This window comes from Moschus berezovskii, chromosome 19 (genome assembly GCF_049115385.1).
Source record: "Moschus berezovskii isolate FMDL1 chromosome 19, NW_MosBer_1.0, whole genome shotgun sequence".
Taxonomy (NCBI): Eukaryota; Metazoa; Chordata; class Mammalia; order Artiodactyla; family Moschidae; genus Moschus; species Moschus berezovskii.
In genome coordinates, this window is record NC_142478.1 from 75,705,575 (window position 1) to 75,724,177 (window position 18,603).

Below are 18,603 nucleotides of genomic sequence, written 5' to 3' on the forward strand. Positions count from 1 at the left end.
GGAGATCAGGCCGGCAGCCCTGCATCCTGGGGTCGGCCTTGCCGAACAGCCTCAAGGCGGGTTAACGGCTGCGGTGACCGGTCCGACGTTTGTCCTGAGCGCAGCAGGGATGTCCGCGGTCAGAGCTGCAATGGGTTAAGATGGCCAGTCCAGAGGCATGGACTAGGGAGGCGGGGAGGCAGCCCCCAGGTGCGCACCCTGCGGAGCCTCCTGCAGGGCCCCGTGCAGCGCTGGCCGCTGGGCGGGCAGGGACGAGTCCACGAGGGTAGGGCTGGGGGCCGGCTCCGTCCTGCCCGCGGGGGTCACGAGGAGCCCCCAGGCGCTTGGCGCAGCCCCGGGGGCGGGGCGCCGGGAGGTGCAGCCCGGAGCGACGGCGTGGGCAGCCAATGGTGCCCGGGCTCGCGCCCCGCCACCCCGCCCCCTGGCCTGGCGGCCCAATGGCGGGCGCGCGGGCGGCGGGGGGCGGGGCCTGGGCGGTGGCGGCGGCGGCGCGCGGGCGCGGCACCCGGAAGTCGGCGGCCGCGGCGGAGGCGGTGAGTGCGCGCCGGGCTGCGGGCGGCGGGCGGCGTTCCCCGCGGGGAGCGGGGCGCGGGGCTCGGGGTGCGGACTCGGCAGTGGCCACCGCGCCCGCCGCAATTTCCCCTTCTCGAGGCGGTGATTGCCCGTCCAGCGCCCGTCCGGTCGGAGACCGAGCCGACCCCGGCCGACGGAGCGTCCCTCGCGTTCCTGAAGCCACATTTCCAGTGTCCCCGCCGGGACGGGGCGCGGGCCCCCAGGCCCGGCCGGTGTCCCTGCCAGGGTGGGTGGGCTACGCGGCTGTGGGCCGGGGAGCCCTGAGTCACGCTGCTCCCTCCCTGCGCCCTGCTGCAGGGGATAGCTGATGCCTGTCCGGGGAGGCAGCCGGGGCCAGGTCACGTGCGCGCCTGGACACGGCCTTCCCGGGCTGGCTCGGTCGTCAGGCCCTCCCCACGGGAGTTCAGGGCAAGGGGCTGGGCAGGGCTGCACCCTGGGTAAGGCCCTGTAGCCACTGGTTTTGAAGACACTCCTGCCCCAGCAGCTGCCCCGCGTGCCTCTGGGCCACAGATCTTCCGTGGGCCTTCTGCCCTTGGATAGCTCCTGAGGCCCAGCCGGCCTCTGCTGGGGCAGTCACGTGGTCAGCCAGGCCTGCCCTGCTGTCCTGCTGCGGGCCTGCCCCCCAGTATCTTGCTTTTTCGGTCTCGGTGGACAAGGGCTGGATCTGTGAGGGGTGCCTGTAGCTGGGAGCTCGTGGGAACTGCTTTCTGCTGCTTGCGCCTTGTCCTCCGGGCAGCCTTTCAGGGCACGTGTCTGTTGGCCAGACGACAGCATTCACAGTGAAGAAAACTCAGGCTGAGGGCCAGTGGTGTCCCCAAGGTCACTCAGAGCCAGGCTGGCCTGTCCTCCCGAGCCCTTCTCCCAGAAGCTTTCCTGCCTCGGGTGACCTGTAGGGTAGGGTGGGGTGAGACGGTGGGCGTGCTGGCAGGTGGACACAGCAGAGCCTCTGCTCCTGCTCCCTGGGGCCCAGGGCTCCTGGTGGGCAGAGCATGCTGTCCTGGCGCTCCCACCTGCTGGGACCCCTGACTGCAGAAGCACGCGTGCCCCAGTACTGTGGCTTCGTGTCACTGGTGTGTCGGCAGGAGGCAGGCCCCTCGGATCGGGCCTCCAGCCGTCTGCTCTGCCCCGCCGCCCCGTTCCTGCGCTGTTAGGACTGCCTCGCACGTCCTTTGTGTGTTCATTTCTGGGTTGTCACTGAGGTCGTGTTTCACCCTGGTACAGTCACGTGTGGTGTCCTGGGGACTTAATCCTGTGCTGGCTGCCGCTCTAGAAGGCCCCTCCTGGCTGCTTGGTGCCCTGCGGGCTGCTTCTGAGGGTGTCTGTCCGTGGCCCTGGGCAGGGAGGCCACTGCAAGTGGGGCCACACTCATCACTGACACCCCGGGTGTGTGAGTGCGGGTGTGTCAGCCAGTGTATAAGGACAGTTGGTTGGTCTGGACCTTGGGGTTTGGTGATGGGCTCTGAGAGAACAAGGTCTCCCCTGGGCCACTGAGTTCTCTTTTCAGGGTATTGGTGCAGCTGTGTTCCCTCCTTCTCAACTTTCTTTCTAGGTTGCAGAAGTGATGGATACACGCTTCACAGTAGGGCCCAGGCCCCACCACCTGCTGTCTCTGCCGGGTCCTCAAGACCATGCCCAGTAGAAGTACTTGCTTCCACACTCCTTTTAGGGCCTGGTGGGAGTGTCCCCTTCCTCCCCGGTTAACCCCTTGACCCGCAGGGCTTGCCCCCGGCTTGTGGGGAAGCCGTGTTCCTGTGGGGGGATGCGTCCGGCGTGCACCGTGACTCCCTGTGTCCCTTGCTGGTATTGCTCTTTTGAACCCTGAAGGGACAATGAAACTCGCTGTGAGGCTGAATGAGTGCCCCTCAAACGGCTCTAAGGTCTCAGGAAACATCGTCGCGGTAGAAAATGCGTCGTCATGAAGTGCTACTTAGCCAGAGCCGCAGAGCTGGGTTGTGGAGTCCTGGGCAAGGAGGGGGCGCGGTGGGCGGTGGCGGGTGGGCAGCCAGCTGCTCTGAACGATTAGTTTGGGCCGGCAGGGCTTGTGTCCCTGTGTGTTTATGTACTGTGCTGGCAGCCACCATGGAGTCACACGTCACTTGTCACTTGTGAGCAGCTCCTGCCTGGAGCTTAGAGCTCCGCCCCGCGTGGTGGGCGGGGTGCCCGGCGCCTCGGCTCCAGTCCAGATGGCCAGGCTGGCTGGCCTTGACCGTCTTCCGCCAAGAGTGTGCAGTGCCGGACAGAAGGAGTGGACCTGCTGACCCCAGGGCTCGGTCACCCCCTGCCCAGAGCCGTGGGGAGCAGCTGGAGGAGGCTGACTGCCAGGCCCTGGATCCCTCCCCTGCACCCGCCCCTCCCACTTGCATATGTGGGTCCCCTACTCCTGGCTCCTCTGGCCATTGCGCCCCCTTGTCCCCAGGTGTTCCCCCCTTGAGTCTAGGTGCCCTCTTTGCCTTTTCAGCTGAGGCTGCAGGCCCCCACCCCAGCCAGTGGCCACCTGAGCACACGGGTCCTTGTGCCAAAGTCTCGGCCGCTGGCCGCTCCAAGCTGGGGCTGGATCTGGCTTACCTGGTCTTCTGAGAACCCCTCTTCCTGCCCGCCCCCGGAACAGCTCAGAGCCTGTGGGGAAGGAGGGCAGGGTCTGTCGAGGTCTTCTCACGGGCAGCTCTCCGGGAGGGCGCTCCGGTTCCCCCCAGGAAGGGCATCCGTTCTAAGTGGTCAGCGCACAGGATGGCGCAGAGCGAGCCGCCGCCTCCCAGGTCAGGGTGTGGACCTACCGCCCGCACTGATTGGGCACGCCTGTGGGTCCCCGGACGGGCAGGCCGGCCTGCGGCCCCGGCAGCGGACATTCTCACCCACGCCACTGCACTAACCTGGGCACCTGGCGTGTGCGACCCGTGAGTGTCAGTGGCTTCCGTGAAAAGCTGAGCGGGAGATGCCCGCCCGGGGCAGCTCAGCATGCTGTGCTGAGGCTCAGGGCCCGAGGGGTCGCGTGGTGGGCATCCGGGGAGGCCCAGTGGTGCAAAAGGGACACCGTCTGCTGGGGAGCGTGGGGGCCCCTGGCTCACGCCTCCCACCCGGGCGGACACGTCCGAGAATGGAGCCCAAAGGCAGTCGTGCGTGGAGCTCAAGAGAAAGGGGTGTCGCTCTGGGATGAGGGGGCACGTGCTGTGCAGCTTGGATGGAGAGACGAGCTGTGGGAGGATGGGCGGGTTCGCACGGGGGCAGCACGGGCGGTGGGCAGGGCCACTCCCCGGCCACTTCACTGTGGGAGAGCGGCCGGCAGATGCACGGAGCACCTCCTGCCATGGGGCATGTGGACTGACAGCCAGTAGGCAGGAGGACGGGGTGGTGGGGTCCTGTGTGAGTGATGACCCTGGCGTGCACCCGTACTTTGCTGAAAAAGGTCTGGAAGCACACAGCCAACCGGAAACTCCTGGGTGACCCGGGCATGCTGCCTCCTCCCCGCCTCCCCGGTTGTTCAGCCGTCTCTCCGTCTCCAAGCTCTGGTCCTCGGCGGCCTCCGGTCTTCAGCCCAGGCCGCCATCTGGGGGCTTCCTTCCCCGGGGACCGCTTTGGGGCCTGGCTGCACCCCCAGCGGGACCCACGTGGGCTCAGCGACACACCGCTGAGCACTTGGTGTGGGAGGAGCCCGCCTGGGAACTGGCCACCTCTGTCCTTGCCCCGCCTGCAGCCCTAGGGCCTGCTCTGCTCCAGGGCCGCGTGTCCCGAGCCCAGAGAGCTGAGTTCCATGGCAGCCACCCCATCAGTGTGAACCCTGAACCCCGGCCTGGGTCCCCCCGGCCACCCTGCTTGCCGCGGGCTGAGCCCCCTCGCCCGCAGCGGGTGGGCGGCTGGTGTCCAACTGCAGCTGGTCCCCCTGCCCGTCGGCCTGGGCAGCTTCCTGCAGTGCTTGGTGCCCCCACCTTCCTCCACCTCCACGCGTCCACTCCGGCCTGGGACCTTCCTGCCCGCCCGGTCTTCGGGGCTGTGCCAGGTCCACAGAGTTCTGACTTCTCAGGCTGCCCTGGGCCTGTAGGCACCTTGGTCTGCAGGTGGAGGTGGGCTGGGCGGGGTGGGGACCCCCCGAGAGGGCCAGGAACAGCGTCCCCCAGCGCCCCCGGCCTGGCACCTTTCAGGATGACGTCCCGATCCCGGCCTCAGTGTGGGGACGCTGAGAGGAGGAGCCCCGGCTCACCTGGAGCACTCGCACCTTGAGCCCTGGGCTCGCCGCCCTGCCCCGCCCTCAGAAGGCTTGGGAAGCAAGCCGAGGAGAGTGCCTGGGTGCGCCGCTGTGGGGCTGTGGGGGGACGCCTGCAGTGTCCAGGGCTTGCCCTGGGAGCCCTGGATGGCAGCGGGGCCGTCAGGGAGGACTCAGACCCTGGAGCGGGTGTGGAGCCCCTTGCGGGGCCTGGACGGGGCAGGCTGGGAGGACGCCCTGGAGGAGGGCGCGGGGGCGGGGCAGCAGGCCTGCTGAGTAGGGGGCGAGGGACTGGAGAGAAAGGCAGTTCCTGATGGTCCCCTCCCCAGGGGCTGGCTTTCCTCTGGCCCCTCCCTCCTGATGACCGCATCTGCACCGAAGCCGCAGCCCTGGGCCTGTGCCCACACCTGCCTGGAGACCCGCAGTGGCCTTCCTGAGACTGGAAGCCCTGCTCACCGCCGCCTCCTGGGGGCTCGTCTACCCCCGCCCTGGGCGGCTCGGATGCGGGGGCCCTGTAGCCGAGCAGCGGAGGGGCTCTGCGTCCAGCCTGTGTTCAGCAGTGGCTGGTGGACCCCCGGGCCCTGGCACGCAGCCTGGGCTGGACGTAGCGAGGGAGGGCAGGCCAGGGAGGGCATATTCAGCATGGCGTGTTCCTGGCAAGGCGGCCCTGCATCCTGGTGGGGCTGGGTGTTGGCGGGGCTCCTCCCGCAGCCCGCGGAGTCCATGTGTCTGGGGGTGAGCAGCCCCCGGGTGGGTGGGGTCTGTGTCTTGGGTGCCACCCGCTGGTCACGGGGCAGGTGGGATGCAGGGCCCTGAAGCGCCCAGTGGCTGCCCGTCACCCTGCCCTGCCTCCGGGGCGATCCTGCCGACCACCCCATCTTCCGCGTCTGGCCTGCCTGTGCCATGGGGCTCGCTGTACCTTAGCTCCCCGACCAGGGATCAAACTTGAGCCCCTGTGTTGGGCGTGCAGGGAGGTCCCTGAGGCTGCTGCTTCTGGAGGGTCTTTCCGGCGCTGGGAGGCCCCTGGCGTCCTCTCCACACACGTGTTCCCGAGCCGTTTGCTGCGCTCAGATGGGCGGGGTTGTGGGATGTGCGGGGGGGCCCTGCCGCGTCCTGCTTGCTGTGCTCCGTCTTGTTATGAGGGTCTTTCCACTGCGCTGCTCTCTGTCCTGGAAGTCATTCCAGAGACTCTTGGAAGTCTGGGGTGAAGACAGGAACTTGAGTGTGCCCAGTGCCCAATGGCGCCGCCAGTGCGGATGCCCCTCAGACCAAGCCCCTGGCCCCCGGGTGGCCCTGGCTCTGCTCACGGAGCTCTTAGATCCTCCCATTCTGTGCACCTTTCCCGCCCAGCCTCGTGTGGCCGCGCAGACACTCTGGCTCCCTGCTCGCTCGCCCCCCCCACCCCGAGGCCGCCAGAGCCCAGGTCACGCCACGAGCGGCCCCTGGGGCAGGAACGGCTGCTGTCTGCTGCTCTCTGTCTTCTCTGGGTTTCCCTGTTCTCTCAGACGTCAGCTGAATCCTGCATGACCTTGTCAGCTCTTGGCTTTGAGGATTTTCCATGTTTTTTCAAGCGTTTTGAGTCACTTTTACCAAGGAAGTTGGTCCCAGTGGTCTGCCCACAGGATGGGGATTGCCGGGCACTCCTGGGACGATGGGCACCAGTGCCCTTGGTGGGAGGGGACCTGGCCCGTCCACCACCCCCGGACCCCTCTGTGTGGGCACTGCGTGTGGTGCGGTGCCGTGCCCTGGGCTCCCACACACGGCACTGGTCACCACAGCCGTGCCTCCCCTGCACGGCCACGGTGCCTTACTGAGGCAGGGGTTGGCGGTCTGGGCCATCAGCACACCTGCGCCTGGACAAGCATGGGGCTGAATCCTGGAGGTCCCGCCGGGCTGGTGGGTACTGCCGGGGAGAGTTCCGGGTGCGCCCGGCAGCCACCCTGGCCAGACCTGTGGGCAGAGTGAGGGGAGGGGGTGCGGAAGGCTGTGAGCCAGGCGGCTGCTGCGTGGCTCTCCGTCGCGGTCGCGGCCATGGTGCTGGTCGTGGGCTCCGGCCTTCCTCGGCATCTCCGTGTGGGGTGGCCAGGCTCCCGCATCACTTACCTGCTTTGAAGGCAGGTCGGTGTGCTGGGAACGTCCTCCTGTGAGTCCTGACATGGGAGATGCTCTATTTCAGACCCCAGACCAGGGCGCGATCGCCGGCCACCAGGGCCAGTGAGGTCACCGGCCTCGGGGACGTGTCTGGCCACTGCCTCAGAGCACGTTCACAGAGATGGGCGAGCGTTGCGGCGTGCACCATGCAGGCCCCTCGTCCAGTGAGGGTGTGGGCACTGAGGGCTGGCTCAGTTGCGGCCAGGGGCTCTGCCGGTCCGGGGTGTGGCCCTGCCGTCTGCCGTTCACTCAGCGTGTCTCCTCTCCTGCAGAGCCGTGGCCCGTGGAGCCCCCACCTCAGGACTCATGTGCATCATCCTCTTTAAGTTCGACCCTCGCCCTGTCTCCAAAAATGCGTACAGGTAACCCCGGGCTGGGCCCACTGTCCCACTCGGCCTCAGGGGCCTGCGTGGGCCCCACAGGGGCTTCTCCTGGGGCGGGGACCCCGAGTCGATGTGCAGAGGTGCTCAGACTCAGCCGCTGCAGACGGCTGCTTGGGCAGGACGGAGGGTGGAGGCGGCGCGCATAGCCCCATGCCCCCAGCTGGGGACCCGGCGGCAGCAGGACGGAGCTGCAGTGAGGGGGACTGGCCTGGGGGCTGGAGCCCTGGGCAGAGCGAGCTGGGAGTCGGGGTCCAGCCAGTGGACAGAGCCTCAGGGCTGTGATTAGAGCTGGGAGCTCTAACGTGGGATTATTAGCCACTGTGGGGTCAGGGTGCCCAGGGGCAGAGCCTGCCCTCCACCCCTGGGCTGAGCCCCAGCCCGGGTTGGCACACTGGGTAGCCAGAAGCTCTCTGGGCACTTGCTGGAAGTCTGTCTGCTTGCACTGGCCGCCGTCTGGGCCACGCCCTGAGCCAGGGAGCGAAAACCTCTCCCCAACAGTGTTGCTCCGCTGCCCTCTGCTGACAAAACGGGGCCCGCAGCCGCTGCGGGGCTCTGGGAAGGGCGGTGGTGGACGCTGGTGCCGCTGCCAAGCTCTCCTATGATCCGGGCCCACTGCACAAGAGCACGTGTCCTGTGGGCTGTTCGGCGGAGTGCCCTTGGAGGTGTGTGGGGGGAGGGAGACAGCGTGGCTGGTGGGGGGCTGGGGTGCGTCCAGGAAGCTGGGGTGCGTGCGGGGTCCTGGGGTATGTGAGTGGCTCAGCAGAGCAGCTCTAGGTCGAGGCCGCCTGGACCCCTTGTCTGTGCCTTGCACTGCACCCCCGTGTTGCCGCCCCGCTGCCCTCTGTTTTGGGGCACCCACCCCTTCTCATGTCACCTCCCATTGCCATCACCCCTGGCACGACCCCTCAGGTGCCTGCCTTCCAGGCTGTGTACTCGGCCACATGCACTGGTGTCATACCCTCCTGGGGCTGCCCTTGGCTCCACACGCCCGCCCCAACCATGCCCTGCCTGTGTATGACCCCCTGGGAGGTCCCGGCCTCTGTACCCCCATGCCTGTTGTTGCCCAGCACTCGGAACTGCCATATTTTGCCAAATGATGTAAGTCTTGAATCAGGTGACCCCGAGTTCACAGGGGGTGTGTCCTGGGGGGGTGTCTGACCCCTGCTGCTCTTGGAGGGGCCCATGGCCAGAGCTTGCAGGTGGTCTCCGGGAGGAGAGTGACCCTGGCCCATGACAGGTGAGACCTGGCGGCCCAGTCCCATGGCTTCAGGGGACTGACCCCTGCAGCAGCAGAGACCCCGCTGGCCAGCACCTGTGTCGCCCCCGGGGCCCCGAGCTGAGCACCTGGCTGTGACAATGGGTGGGTGTTGGGCTGCACAAGCCAGTGTTCATGGAGTCAGGCGTCCATGTGAATGGTGCTCTTGGCAGAGTTTTGAGGATCTGACCACGGAGTATGGGCTGGCCCCCGGCCCCATGCCAGCCCACGCTGCTCGGAGGGTCCCCTCATCAGAAATAGACACTGGGTTTCTGGGAGCCGTCAGAGTGACCCCACCCACTTGATCACCACCTGTGTTTGTAGTTGTTTCCATTGTTGTTTTTTTGGGGTATTTGGGCCCTGCCAAGCCTCACCCAGGATTTTAGTTCTCTGATTAGGGATCCCACTACACCCCCCACAGCAGAGGCACGCAGTCTTAACCACTGGACTGCCAGGGAAGTCCCTCTAGAGATTGGAGTAGTTTTGAATGTTCGTTTACACCTGTTGGGGAGGTTGTGTTTGCTGACCCTCATGGCCATGGACTTTCTAGATTGAAAGCAGAGAAACTAGAGGCAGAGGAACAGCTTGTTGTTTTTTAATCATTAAGTCACGTGGGACTCTCTTGCAACTGCATGGCCTGTAGCCCCTTAGGCTCTTCTGTCCATGGGGTTTCCCAGACAAGAGTACTGGAGCGGGTTGCCATGCCCTTCTCCAGGGGCTCTTCCCGCGCTGTTATTTTAAATGGCAAAACTGACTAGAAACTTCGTTTTCATACCTCAAAACCAGTGCTCTGAAAACATCAACATGTTTTCTAGTTGCCAAATAAATACTTCTTTGATTCATAATACTAAACAGGAAGGAAGCACAGAGAAGTCCTCAGCTGCCCCCTCCCAGAGATGCCCCAAAGTGCAGGAGGAGGCACCTGATGGGGGTGCTGCTGGGCCGAGTCCGCTTTCTCCTTCGAGGGGGGCGGCGGGGTTTGCGTCCTGACAACTGAGGCGCCGTCGTCTTGGTAACCAGAGGAAAACCGCGTACCGCGAGACCGTCCGCCCACGCGAGACTCTCCAGTTCCCGCGAGACCGTCCGCCCACGCGAGACGCTCCAGTTCCCGCAAGACCTTTCTCCGTGCTCTGTCCTCAGGCTCATCCTGGCCGCCAACAGGGACGAATTCTACCACCGGCCGGCCAGGGCCGCGGACTTCTGGGGGAGCAACAACGAGGTCCTCAGCGGTGAGTGTCCCCGCCCTCCGCGCGCCCAGGTGCCCTGGGGAGGCGGCCGAAGGTGCGGGGTGTGCCTGGATCCGCCCTTCGCTGGGGCCGCTGTTCTCGAGGCAGCCTGGCGGTGCGTGCGCGTGTGCAGCGGCGCGCGGTTAGGGGCCCCTCGCGCACCCCTGGGCCGATGCGGGGCCTGTGGGGCCGACAGGCCCCTAGGGAGCAGCTCCGGGCCCTGCGGGCGGGCCCGCCAGGAGGGCGCGTGCGCGGGCCAGGGCTCTCAGCCATCCGCGAAGGCTTCCCGCGCGCAGAGTCGGGCAGGCGAGGCCGGGCGAGGGAGGAGCAGGTCCTGCGGGAGGTGGGGAGAGCGCTGGGGGCGGGGTGGGGCGGGCCGGCCCCTGCGCCCTGAGCTCTGGGCATGGCAGTCCTGTGTGCGGGGCCTTTGCCTGGGCTGGCCTGGCTTCCCAGAGGCCTGGGAGCCACTGGAAGAGGGCTGAGGGGAGCCTGCGGGCACGGCCAAGGACCATCCTGGGTTTGCTGCTGCTGTTCAGTCGCAAAGTCGTCACCAACTTTCTGCGAGCCCATGGCCTGCTGCACGCCAGGCCTCCCTGTCCATCACCAATTCCCGGAGCTTGCTCAAACTCATGTCCATCGGATAGGTGATGCCATCCAACTATGTCATTCTCTGTCATCCCCTTCTCCTGCCTTTAATCTTTCCCAGCATCAAGGTCTTTTTAAATGAGTCAGTTCTTTGCATCAGGTGGCCAAACTATATGAGTTTCAGCTTCAACATCAGTCCTTTCAGTGAATATTCAGGAATGATTTCCTTTAGGATGGACTGGTTGGATCTGCTTGCAATCCAATGAACTCTAGCGTCTTCTCCAACACCACAGTTCAAAAGCATCAATTCTACGGTGTTCAGGCTTCTTTATGGTCCAGTTCTCATATCCATGCATGACTACTGGGAAAACCATAGCTTTGACAATACAGACTTGTGTTGGCAAAGTGATGTCTCTGCTTTTTAATATGCTGTCTAGGTTTATCATAGGCTTTTTTTGCATTTTACCCAAAGTCTTTGCCTATTGTGAGATTGTAAAGATACCTTCCTCTGTGTGGTTCTGGAAGCTTTCTGGTTTTGGTTATGCTTAGGTCTGTGATTTCTATAAAATGCCAGCCTGCCAGGTCTTCATTTGATTGTGGTCACTCTTGGTCATTTGCAGAGAACCGTCATCCTTTTTTTTTTATAGTTGATTTACAGTGTTGCGTTGGTTTCTCCTGTTCAACACAGTCATTCAGTTTTATATATGTACACATATATTCTTTTTCATAATGTTTTCTATTACAGTTTATCACAAGACATTGAGTATAGTGTTCCGTGCTATGTGGTAGGATCTTGTTTACTCACCCTATATATACACGAGGTTGGGGTCGCCTCTGCTAACCCCAAACTCCCTCTCCCTCCCCCTTGGCTTCCGCGAAGTCTGTTCTCGGTGTCTGTGAGTCTGCTTGTTTCCTGGATAAGTTCATTTGTGTCACATTTTATTTTTCGAGTGTTTATTCGGCTGTGCTGGGTTTTAGTTGTGGCATCAGGAATCTTTAGTTGCCACATGCAGGATCTAGTTCCCTGGGATCAAATCTGGTTCCTCTACATTGGGAGCACAGAGTCTTAGCCACTGCGTCATATTTTAGATTCCACATATAAGCTATACCATATAGTATTTGTCTTTCTTTGTGTGTCTTAGTTTACTCAGTATGACTATCTCTGGGTTCACCCATGTTGCTGCAAATGGCATTATTTTGTTCTTCTTATGGCTGAATAGTATTCTGTTGTATAAATATACCACATTTTCATCTGTTCATCTGTTGATGAACGTTTACTTTGCTTTTACATTGTGGCTGTTGTAAATAGCACTGCAGTGAACACTGGGGTGCGTGGATCTTTCCACGTTATTCTGTCCAGATACATACCCAGGAGTGGGGTTGTTGGATCGTATGGTAGCTCTGTGTTAGTGTTCTGAGGGACCTCCGTGCTGGTCTGCATAGTGGCTGCACCAGCGTGCACTCCCCCCAGCGGTGTCGGAGGGCTCCCTTCTGTCCGCGCTCTGGCAGAGCTCCTCTTGACCACGTGAGAGTCCGGGCACCGAGCGGGGCTCTTCCTTTAGTTAGGTGTGCCTGACACGCGTCCTCAGCACACGTCTTTCCTGTAACGTTTTCCTATGTGTTTTGAAAATCATTTGGTGCTGTTGTAAATGATTAATTAAATTTTCATTTTCCAGTCCTTACTGATATTTGCTCATTAGTTATTGAAGGCTTTTCTTTTTTGTAGATTCTTCTTGGATCTTCTTCACCTACAAATAAGGGCAGTTTTATTTCAATACTTCTGTCAGATCTTTTCCTCTTTTAGTTCTTCTACTACTGTTATTTCCCTGGGGAAGGATAAGGTAACCCACTCCAGTATTCTTGCCTGTTAAGTGCCATGGACAGGAGAGCCTAGCAGGCTATAGTCCATGGGGTCGCAAAGAGTAGGACAGGACTGAGCGACTTAGCGTGTACTATAACAATTTATTATTGTTGTAATAACAATGTGTTAATGACTTAGTTGTTTTCACCCCAGTCTTCAAGCAAAGTGACCCCGCCGGCCTAGGAAGTCACTGCTGGTGGCTGTAGCCACCTTGCCAGCCAGGGTGGGCCCGTGGTCGTGGAGGGTTGTAGCGGGAGGGCTCCTAGTGAAGCCTGGTCCTGTCCAGGGACAACAGCCAGTGTCCCTGCACCTGATTGGGGCCTGGTGTGGTTTCCGTGGCAGAGCCGGTGCTGTGTGTGCCCCAGCCTGACGCCCACCCAGGTGCCGGCATGTGTGTGTGGGGTCCCGGGGACAGCAGGTGTTGTCCGTATGAAGGTCCCCCTCACAGATCTGTGGGCCTGCAGGCTGCCTTGTCATGCGGAGTTTGAGCCCTGGCTACCACCAGGGCTGCTGGTGACACTGTTTTGTGTTGCAGGGCTGGACATGGAGGAAGGCAAGGAGGGTGGCACGTGGCTGGGCATTAGCACGCGGGGCAAGCTGGCCGCACTTACCAACTACTTGCAACCGCGGCTGAACCATGATGCCCGGGGCCGAGGTATGGGGCTGGGGGCTCGCGGACACCTCCAGGGGTGGGAGAGGGGGGCGAGGAGAGGGGCCCTGCAGCCCCCTGGCTGGTGATGTCAGGAGCCACCTCAGCCTGGCTGCGGCCTGGCTCCCAACCGCTGTGTGGTCACGCCTCATCCTGTGGACACATGCTGTCCCCAATGTCCACTCGTGCTGGACCCCCCCATGGGGGCTCAGCAGGAGTATGTTCAGAGTCAGAAGTCTTGGCGACGACCTCCTTGGCTGCCAGTCGGTGAGGCGGGGACGGGCCCGGGGGGACCATTGTCTCCCAGGAGAGGGGCTCAGCCCTGCCGCCCTTCCGTGGGCGCGTGTTCCCTGCTGCAGGTGAGCTCGTGGCCCAGTTCCTGACCTCGGACACAGACAGCTTATCCTACCTGAAGAAGGTCTCGGCCGAGGGCCACCTGTACAACGGCTTCAACCTCATCGCGGCTGACCTGAGGTGAGTCTTTAGGCGGGGTCGCCCTACCACCACCCGGGGCCGGGCCGAGGGCAGCGCGGTGACCGCAGGTCCTCTGTGGGCTCGGGAGCCGTCTGCTGGCCTGTCGCCACCAAGGGGCCGTGATGCCAGCCAGACCAGCTGTGGGCCCTGTGGGCAGAGGACAAGGGGCGGGGGGGACAGCGAGGGGCAGGGGCGGGGGCCTGTCCCCAAGGCAGGAGGAGCGGTTCACCCAGGGAGGCCGGGTCCTGGAGCCCTGGGTGACTGCCCGGGCCGCGAGGTTCAGGAGCCGGGCTGCTGGGCCCTGCGGGGGTCCTGGGGACGTGGTGGTCGGGTTGTGGGCTGGCCTGTGTTGATGCGCAGAGAGGTGTTGGGCTGGTTGGGCACAGGGCTCATAACGGCGCCTGTGTGGAAGTGTGTAACCCCCGTGGCCCCGGCTGACCATCTCTGCCCTCGGCTGCAGCACAGAGAAGGGAGACGTCATTTGCTACTATGGAAACCGGGGGGAGCGGGAGCCTGTCGTCCTGGCACCAGGTGAGGCTGCCCCAGTGGGTGGCGCGGGGTGGGCTGCTCCCCGGGGGCCCCTTGCCGCTTTCTGGGCCCGGGGCTCTGCCGGTGTCTCTCCTGCGGCTGTTTGCAGCTGTTCGTGCCCCTGTGGCCACTGGTGGCTGCTGCTCATGCAGAGCCCCTGGTGCCCCCGGTTCTGCGAGCCCTGTGGCAGCGCTGGGACCCCCTACTCTGCCCTCAGCTGCGCCTGGAGAGACAGGTCGTTTGCGAATTGCCACTGGGATGGAATTCTTGTCACCTCTCACTGCTGTGTTGTCCCAGAACCCGCCCTGCCTGATTCCTCTCATTCTGTTTCTCTAAAACGTCGTGTCTACGTAGTCGTCTCTGGCTGTGCCGGGCTCCCCTTGCTGCGTGGGCGCTCCCTGGCTGTGGCAAGCGGGGCTGCTCTTGCTGGAGCATGCTCCCCGCGGTGGCTCCCTTGCTGCGAAGCAGGGGTTCTAGGGCCTCGCAGTCGCGGTGCCAGGGCGGAGAGGCTCCGCAGCATGCGATTCCTTCCCGGGTCAAGGATTGAACCCGTCTCCTGCATTGGCAGGTGGATTCTTTACCCCTGAGCCACCAGGGAAGCCCTCCATGTTACTTTAAAAGAAGAAAGGACCTACTCCATGGAGCCGTGACCACGCGGCATCCAGCCTACCCATTGGAGTATGCCTTCAGTCGTTTTCACTGTTCCCAAAGTGGTGCAGCCATCATCAAAATCCAACTTCAGAAGGGAAGCTCACCCCCGGGGCTGGCAATCACCCCCCAGCCCTGGAGACCACTGCCTGCTTTCTGTCTCTGTGGGTCTGCCTGCTCTGCGTGACTGTGCAGACAGGCGCAGACAGTATGGGCCTCTGGTGTCTGGCCTCTCCCTTTGAGGAGTGCTTTCAAGGCTCACCCTTCTGTGGCGTGAGGGCTCCGTTCCTTTGTGTGACTGAACAGTATTGCATCCTGTGGGTTTTCTGCCCCGTTTGCCCCTTGCCCACTGAAGGACACTTGGTTGTTCCTGCTGTTGGCTGCTGCGAATGTTGGTTCCACGTTCTAGTGTGGGTACCTTCGTCTCTTGTGTGGGTACTTCGAGTGGAGTTAGCAGATTATAAAGTAACTGAACATTTGATGAATTGCTAGGCTGTTTCCCAATGGGCCCCGGGCCCATTTTACATTGCCAGCAGCAACTTCACGAGTCTCGCCAGGACTTGTCACTGGCCAGCTTCTCATCGCAGCTGCCCCCGGCGCGGTGTGGTCACACTGAGGCCTCGGTCTGCGTTTTCCTGCTAGTTAATGCTGTTGAGCAACTTTTTCCCTGCTTGTTCCTCATCCTTGTGTCTGATTCGGAGAAATCAAGTCCTCTCCCTGTTTCTCAGTTGGGTCCTCTCTCTGTCACTGAATTGCAAGAATCATTGTATGGTCCTAAATACAAGTCTCCTCTCAGATATTTGATTTTTCTAATGTTTTTTTCCATCCTGGCTATCTTCCCACCTTCTTGTCGGTGTCTTCTGAAGCATGTCATTTTAAATTTTGATGACGTCTGGTTTACATGTTGGCACCGGGGGCATCCCAGGGTCGGGCTCCCTGACGCCGGCTGACCCTGGCAGGCAGCCTCCTGGCCTGAGGCTGTGGGGTTCCCAGCCTGAACCTTCTCAGGTGAACCCACCTTGGGGTCCCCTGACTTAGGGATGGACCTTCCCTCGGTGTTGGTTCCGATCATCTGAGCCCTCCCCACAGCCAGGCCTGGCAAGTTCCTGGAGGCGGAGGCATGCAGAGAAGGGCTGGGCGGGTGGAGTGTGGGTCACAGTCCCCCACCCCCACGCTGGCAGAACCCCCGGCCTCCTGCAGGGACCTACGGGCTGAGCAATGCGCTTCTGGAGACGCCCTGGAGGAAGCTGTGCTTCGGGAAGCAGCTCTTCCTGGAGGCCGTGGAGCGGGGCCAGGAGCTCCCCAGGGACGCACTGGTGGCCCAGCTCCTGGACGTGCTCAGCAACGACGAGGCGTGAGTGCCCCTCCCCCACACACCGAGGCTCTACAAGCTGGCTGCTTCCGTCCATGGCGCCTGCGTGGTCGGGCCCCGGGCAGCCCTGGGGGCCCTGGCACAGGGATGGGCTGGCAGTTGCTGTCCTGTGGCCCCCATGGCAGAGCCCCGAGTAACAGGCTGAGTGGAGGTTCCGGGCCCTGACCTGGGATATGCAGGGAGCAGCTCGTGTGGTTCCCCCACCCAGTCCCGGGTGCTGCAGGGCTGTAAGCTGGCAGCAAGAACGCCGCCTCTGTCTTTCAGGCAGCTGCCAGATCCGGCCATCGAGGCCCAGGGCAGGGAGTACGTGCGGCCCATCCTGAGCAAGTACGCAGCCGTGTGTGTGCGCTGTCCGGACTATGGCACCAGGTACGACAGGCAGGCGCAAGTGCTGCCTCTGCCCCGGGGGGGGCCCGCCTCCCTGGCCCCTCCTGCCGCCTCCCTGGCTGGGAGCCCTGGGTGCTCTGCCTCGTCAGCCCAGGGCCCACCTGCCGAGTGGTGGGGGGGTGGTCCCTCTGGGCAGAAACTGTGGGGCCCCCAGCTCAGTGCCCCGCCCCCGATCTCCAGACCCAGAGGTACTGGGCCTGAGTGCCCTGAGACTGGAGCCAGGCTGGGGCCCAGCGAGGCCCCTCCCACCTCGGATCTGCACCTTTCAGGACTGAACATGGGCCCTGCACTCTTTCAGGACCAACACGGTCATCCTCGTGGATCCAGATGGGCACGTGACCTTCACGGAGCGCAGCATGCTGGGCTCAGACCCCACCCGCTGGGAGACCACTACCCATGAGTTCCGGCTGCAGAGCTAGCCCGCAGCCGCTGTGGCTGGGGCTCCCAGGAGGCCCTGTCACAGGTACTGCCCGTGACCCGGCCAGCGTCCCCCAGGGCAGAGCCCGCTGTGTGAACCGTCTGCATCCCCAGGTCTAGCTCGGGGTCCAGCCTTAGGCCCTGGAAATGACAGCGGCCTGCAGTCAGGGTGCTGCGCCTCCCCTGCCCGTGTGCAGAGCCCTGTGTGACACGTCATGCAGGCCTGCACACACTGCAGGCCGTAGGCATAGGCACACGTGCTCAGACGCACACATACTCCAGGCGTGCCACCCACAAGAGCTGGCCCCACGGCGAGCGCCTCTCACCCTCAGGCACTTCGTCCTGTGAGTCTTGCCACGATCCAGACACGAGTGGGTGCCCGCTTCAGAGCAGTCCCTCCTGTTCGGGCTGTGGCCCTTGCTGCCCCTAGCCGTGCTCCTGGAAGGGGACAGGCCCTCTGGAGGGATGAAAGCCTCTCCCTAGAGAGACACAGCCTGGGGCTGTCCACAAGGGGTGTCCATGTGCACTGCGCCGCCCAGGGCCCCCAGGCTCCAGGCAGGCCCATCTCAGGGAGGGCACAGAGCCCCCTGCTGTTCTCCTTCTCCCGAGGAACTAAACGGCATAGGACTCTGTACGTGAATGGGGAATGCTGGCAATAAAACTGAGGCTGGTGCATTCCACGCCTCGACTGTGAGACAGAATGGCCATGTGGGCTGGGGAGCTACCCTTCTGGTCCGCAGTCCCTGGTGCAGGTGGGGGCCCTGCACCCCTGGGGAGCTGTGGCGTCAGGCCTGCGGAGGCCTGTGGGCGGTGGAGGGGCTGTGCGCCAGCTAAGGGGGCAGTGATGTCTGTCCTCCACGCAACCCTGGGCCCTGGTTTTGGACAAGCACCCTGGCGCTCCTGTCCCCAGCTGGGGCTGGGCACCCGGAGTCCTGCGTCCAGTGTGGGCACCCAGCTTCCCTCCGCCTCAGCGGCCGACCCCTGACCTGGCTTCCTCAGTGCGCTGATGGCTCAGGCGGGCTGGGCACACCCGGGGCCCGCCCTGCCTCTGTGGCCCTCCTCACCCCTCACGGCTCAGCGGAAGGTGGCCCCATGTGAGGTGGCCTGTGCCGCTCCCTGCCCACCGCATCCTGTGGAGCCGCCATTGGCCAGGCCCCCAGCTCTGGCACAGCCAACACCCTCTGCCTGCTTCACAGGCCCCCCAGCCAGCTGTGCCGCCCTTGGGGGCACCGCTGCAGTGGTGCAGAGCCAGCCAGAGAGGCTTTCAGATGTCTGCTGCCCACACTTCCCATGCGCCCTTTGCTCTGCGCTCCTGGGCAGCCAGGGCCCGAGGAAGCAGCTCCAGACTTGGTTCTGTGGATCTGGGCTGACCTGGGTGCCCCCTGGGGGATAGCGCTGGGCTCCAGCCCCTCAGGTGATCTTGTCAGGTGTTTCCAGAGGTAATCAGAAGAGAATCGGTAGGAGCGGTGTCCTTATGAAAAGGGACATATGGGCACAGGGACAGGCAGGCATGCAGACAGATGCCTGCGAAGGCTGGGGCCAAGCTGCCTCCTGCCAAGGAGCCCCAGAAGCAGGGAGGGGGGCCGCTGTCCCCTGGAGCCCTCAGAGGGAGCAGGGCCTGTGACGGACACCCCGACCTCAGGCGGCCAGCCTCCAACTAGGAGAATAAACCTCTGTTGTGTAAGCCCCTCACTGGCGTACTTTGTCTTGGCAGCCGAGCAAAATAAAAAATTGTGACCTTGTTTTACACACTGGGAGCTGAGGCCTGGGGAGACACAGGGACAGCCCGGAGGCCAGGAGGGGGCAGCGTGAGTCCAGATGGCCCTCGGGGCCCAGCCACACCGGGCTCCCCGACTTGCCCCGGCTCTCACTGCTGCTCCTGCCCCAGGGCCTTTG

At 63.3% G+C, this 18,603-nt stretch overlaps 1 protein-coding gene across 2 annotated transcripts; it reads left to right on the forward strand.

Annotated features, from left to right (window-relative positions):
• Positions 1-479: 479 nt before the first annotated feature.
• Positions 480-17,401, forward strand: TANGO2 (transport and golgi organization 2 homolog). Of its 2 annotated transcripts, none has more exons than XM_055405058.2 (9): positions 480-533; positions 7,195-7,284; positions 9,701-9,789; positions 12,768-12,887; positions 13,241-13,355; positions 13,816-13,886; positions 15,713-15,885; positions 16,168-16,272; positions 16,589-17,401. In XM_055405058.2, exons 2-9 carry the CDS (start codon positions 7,229-7,231, stop codon positions 16,688-16,690), a joined length of 831 nt encoding a protein of 276 aa, XP_055261033.1. In that variant the 5' UTR covers positions 480-533; positions 7,195-7,228; the 3' UTR covers positions 16,691-17,401. The 2 variants fall into 2 exon arrangements, with proteins under 2 accessions (XP_055261033.1, XP_055261031.1); XM_055405056.2 differs by having other exon boundaries at positions 481-533; positions 15,732-15,885.
• The last annotated feature ends 1,202 nt before the right edge of the window (positions 17,402-18,603 follow it).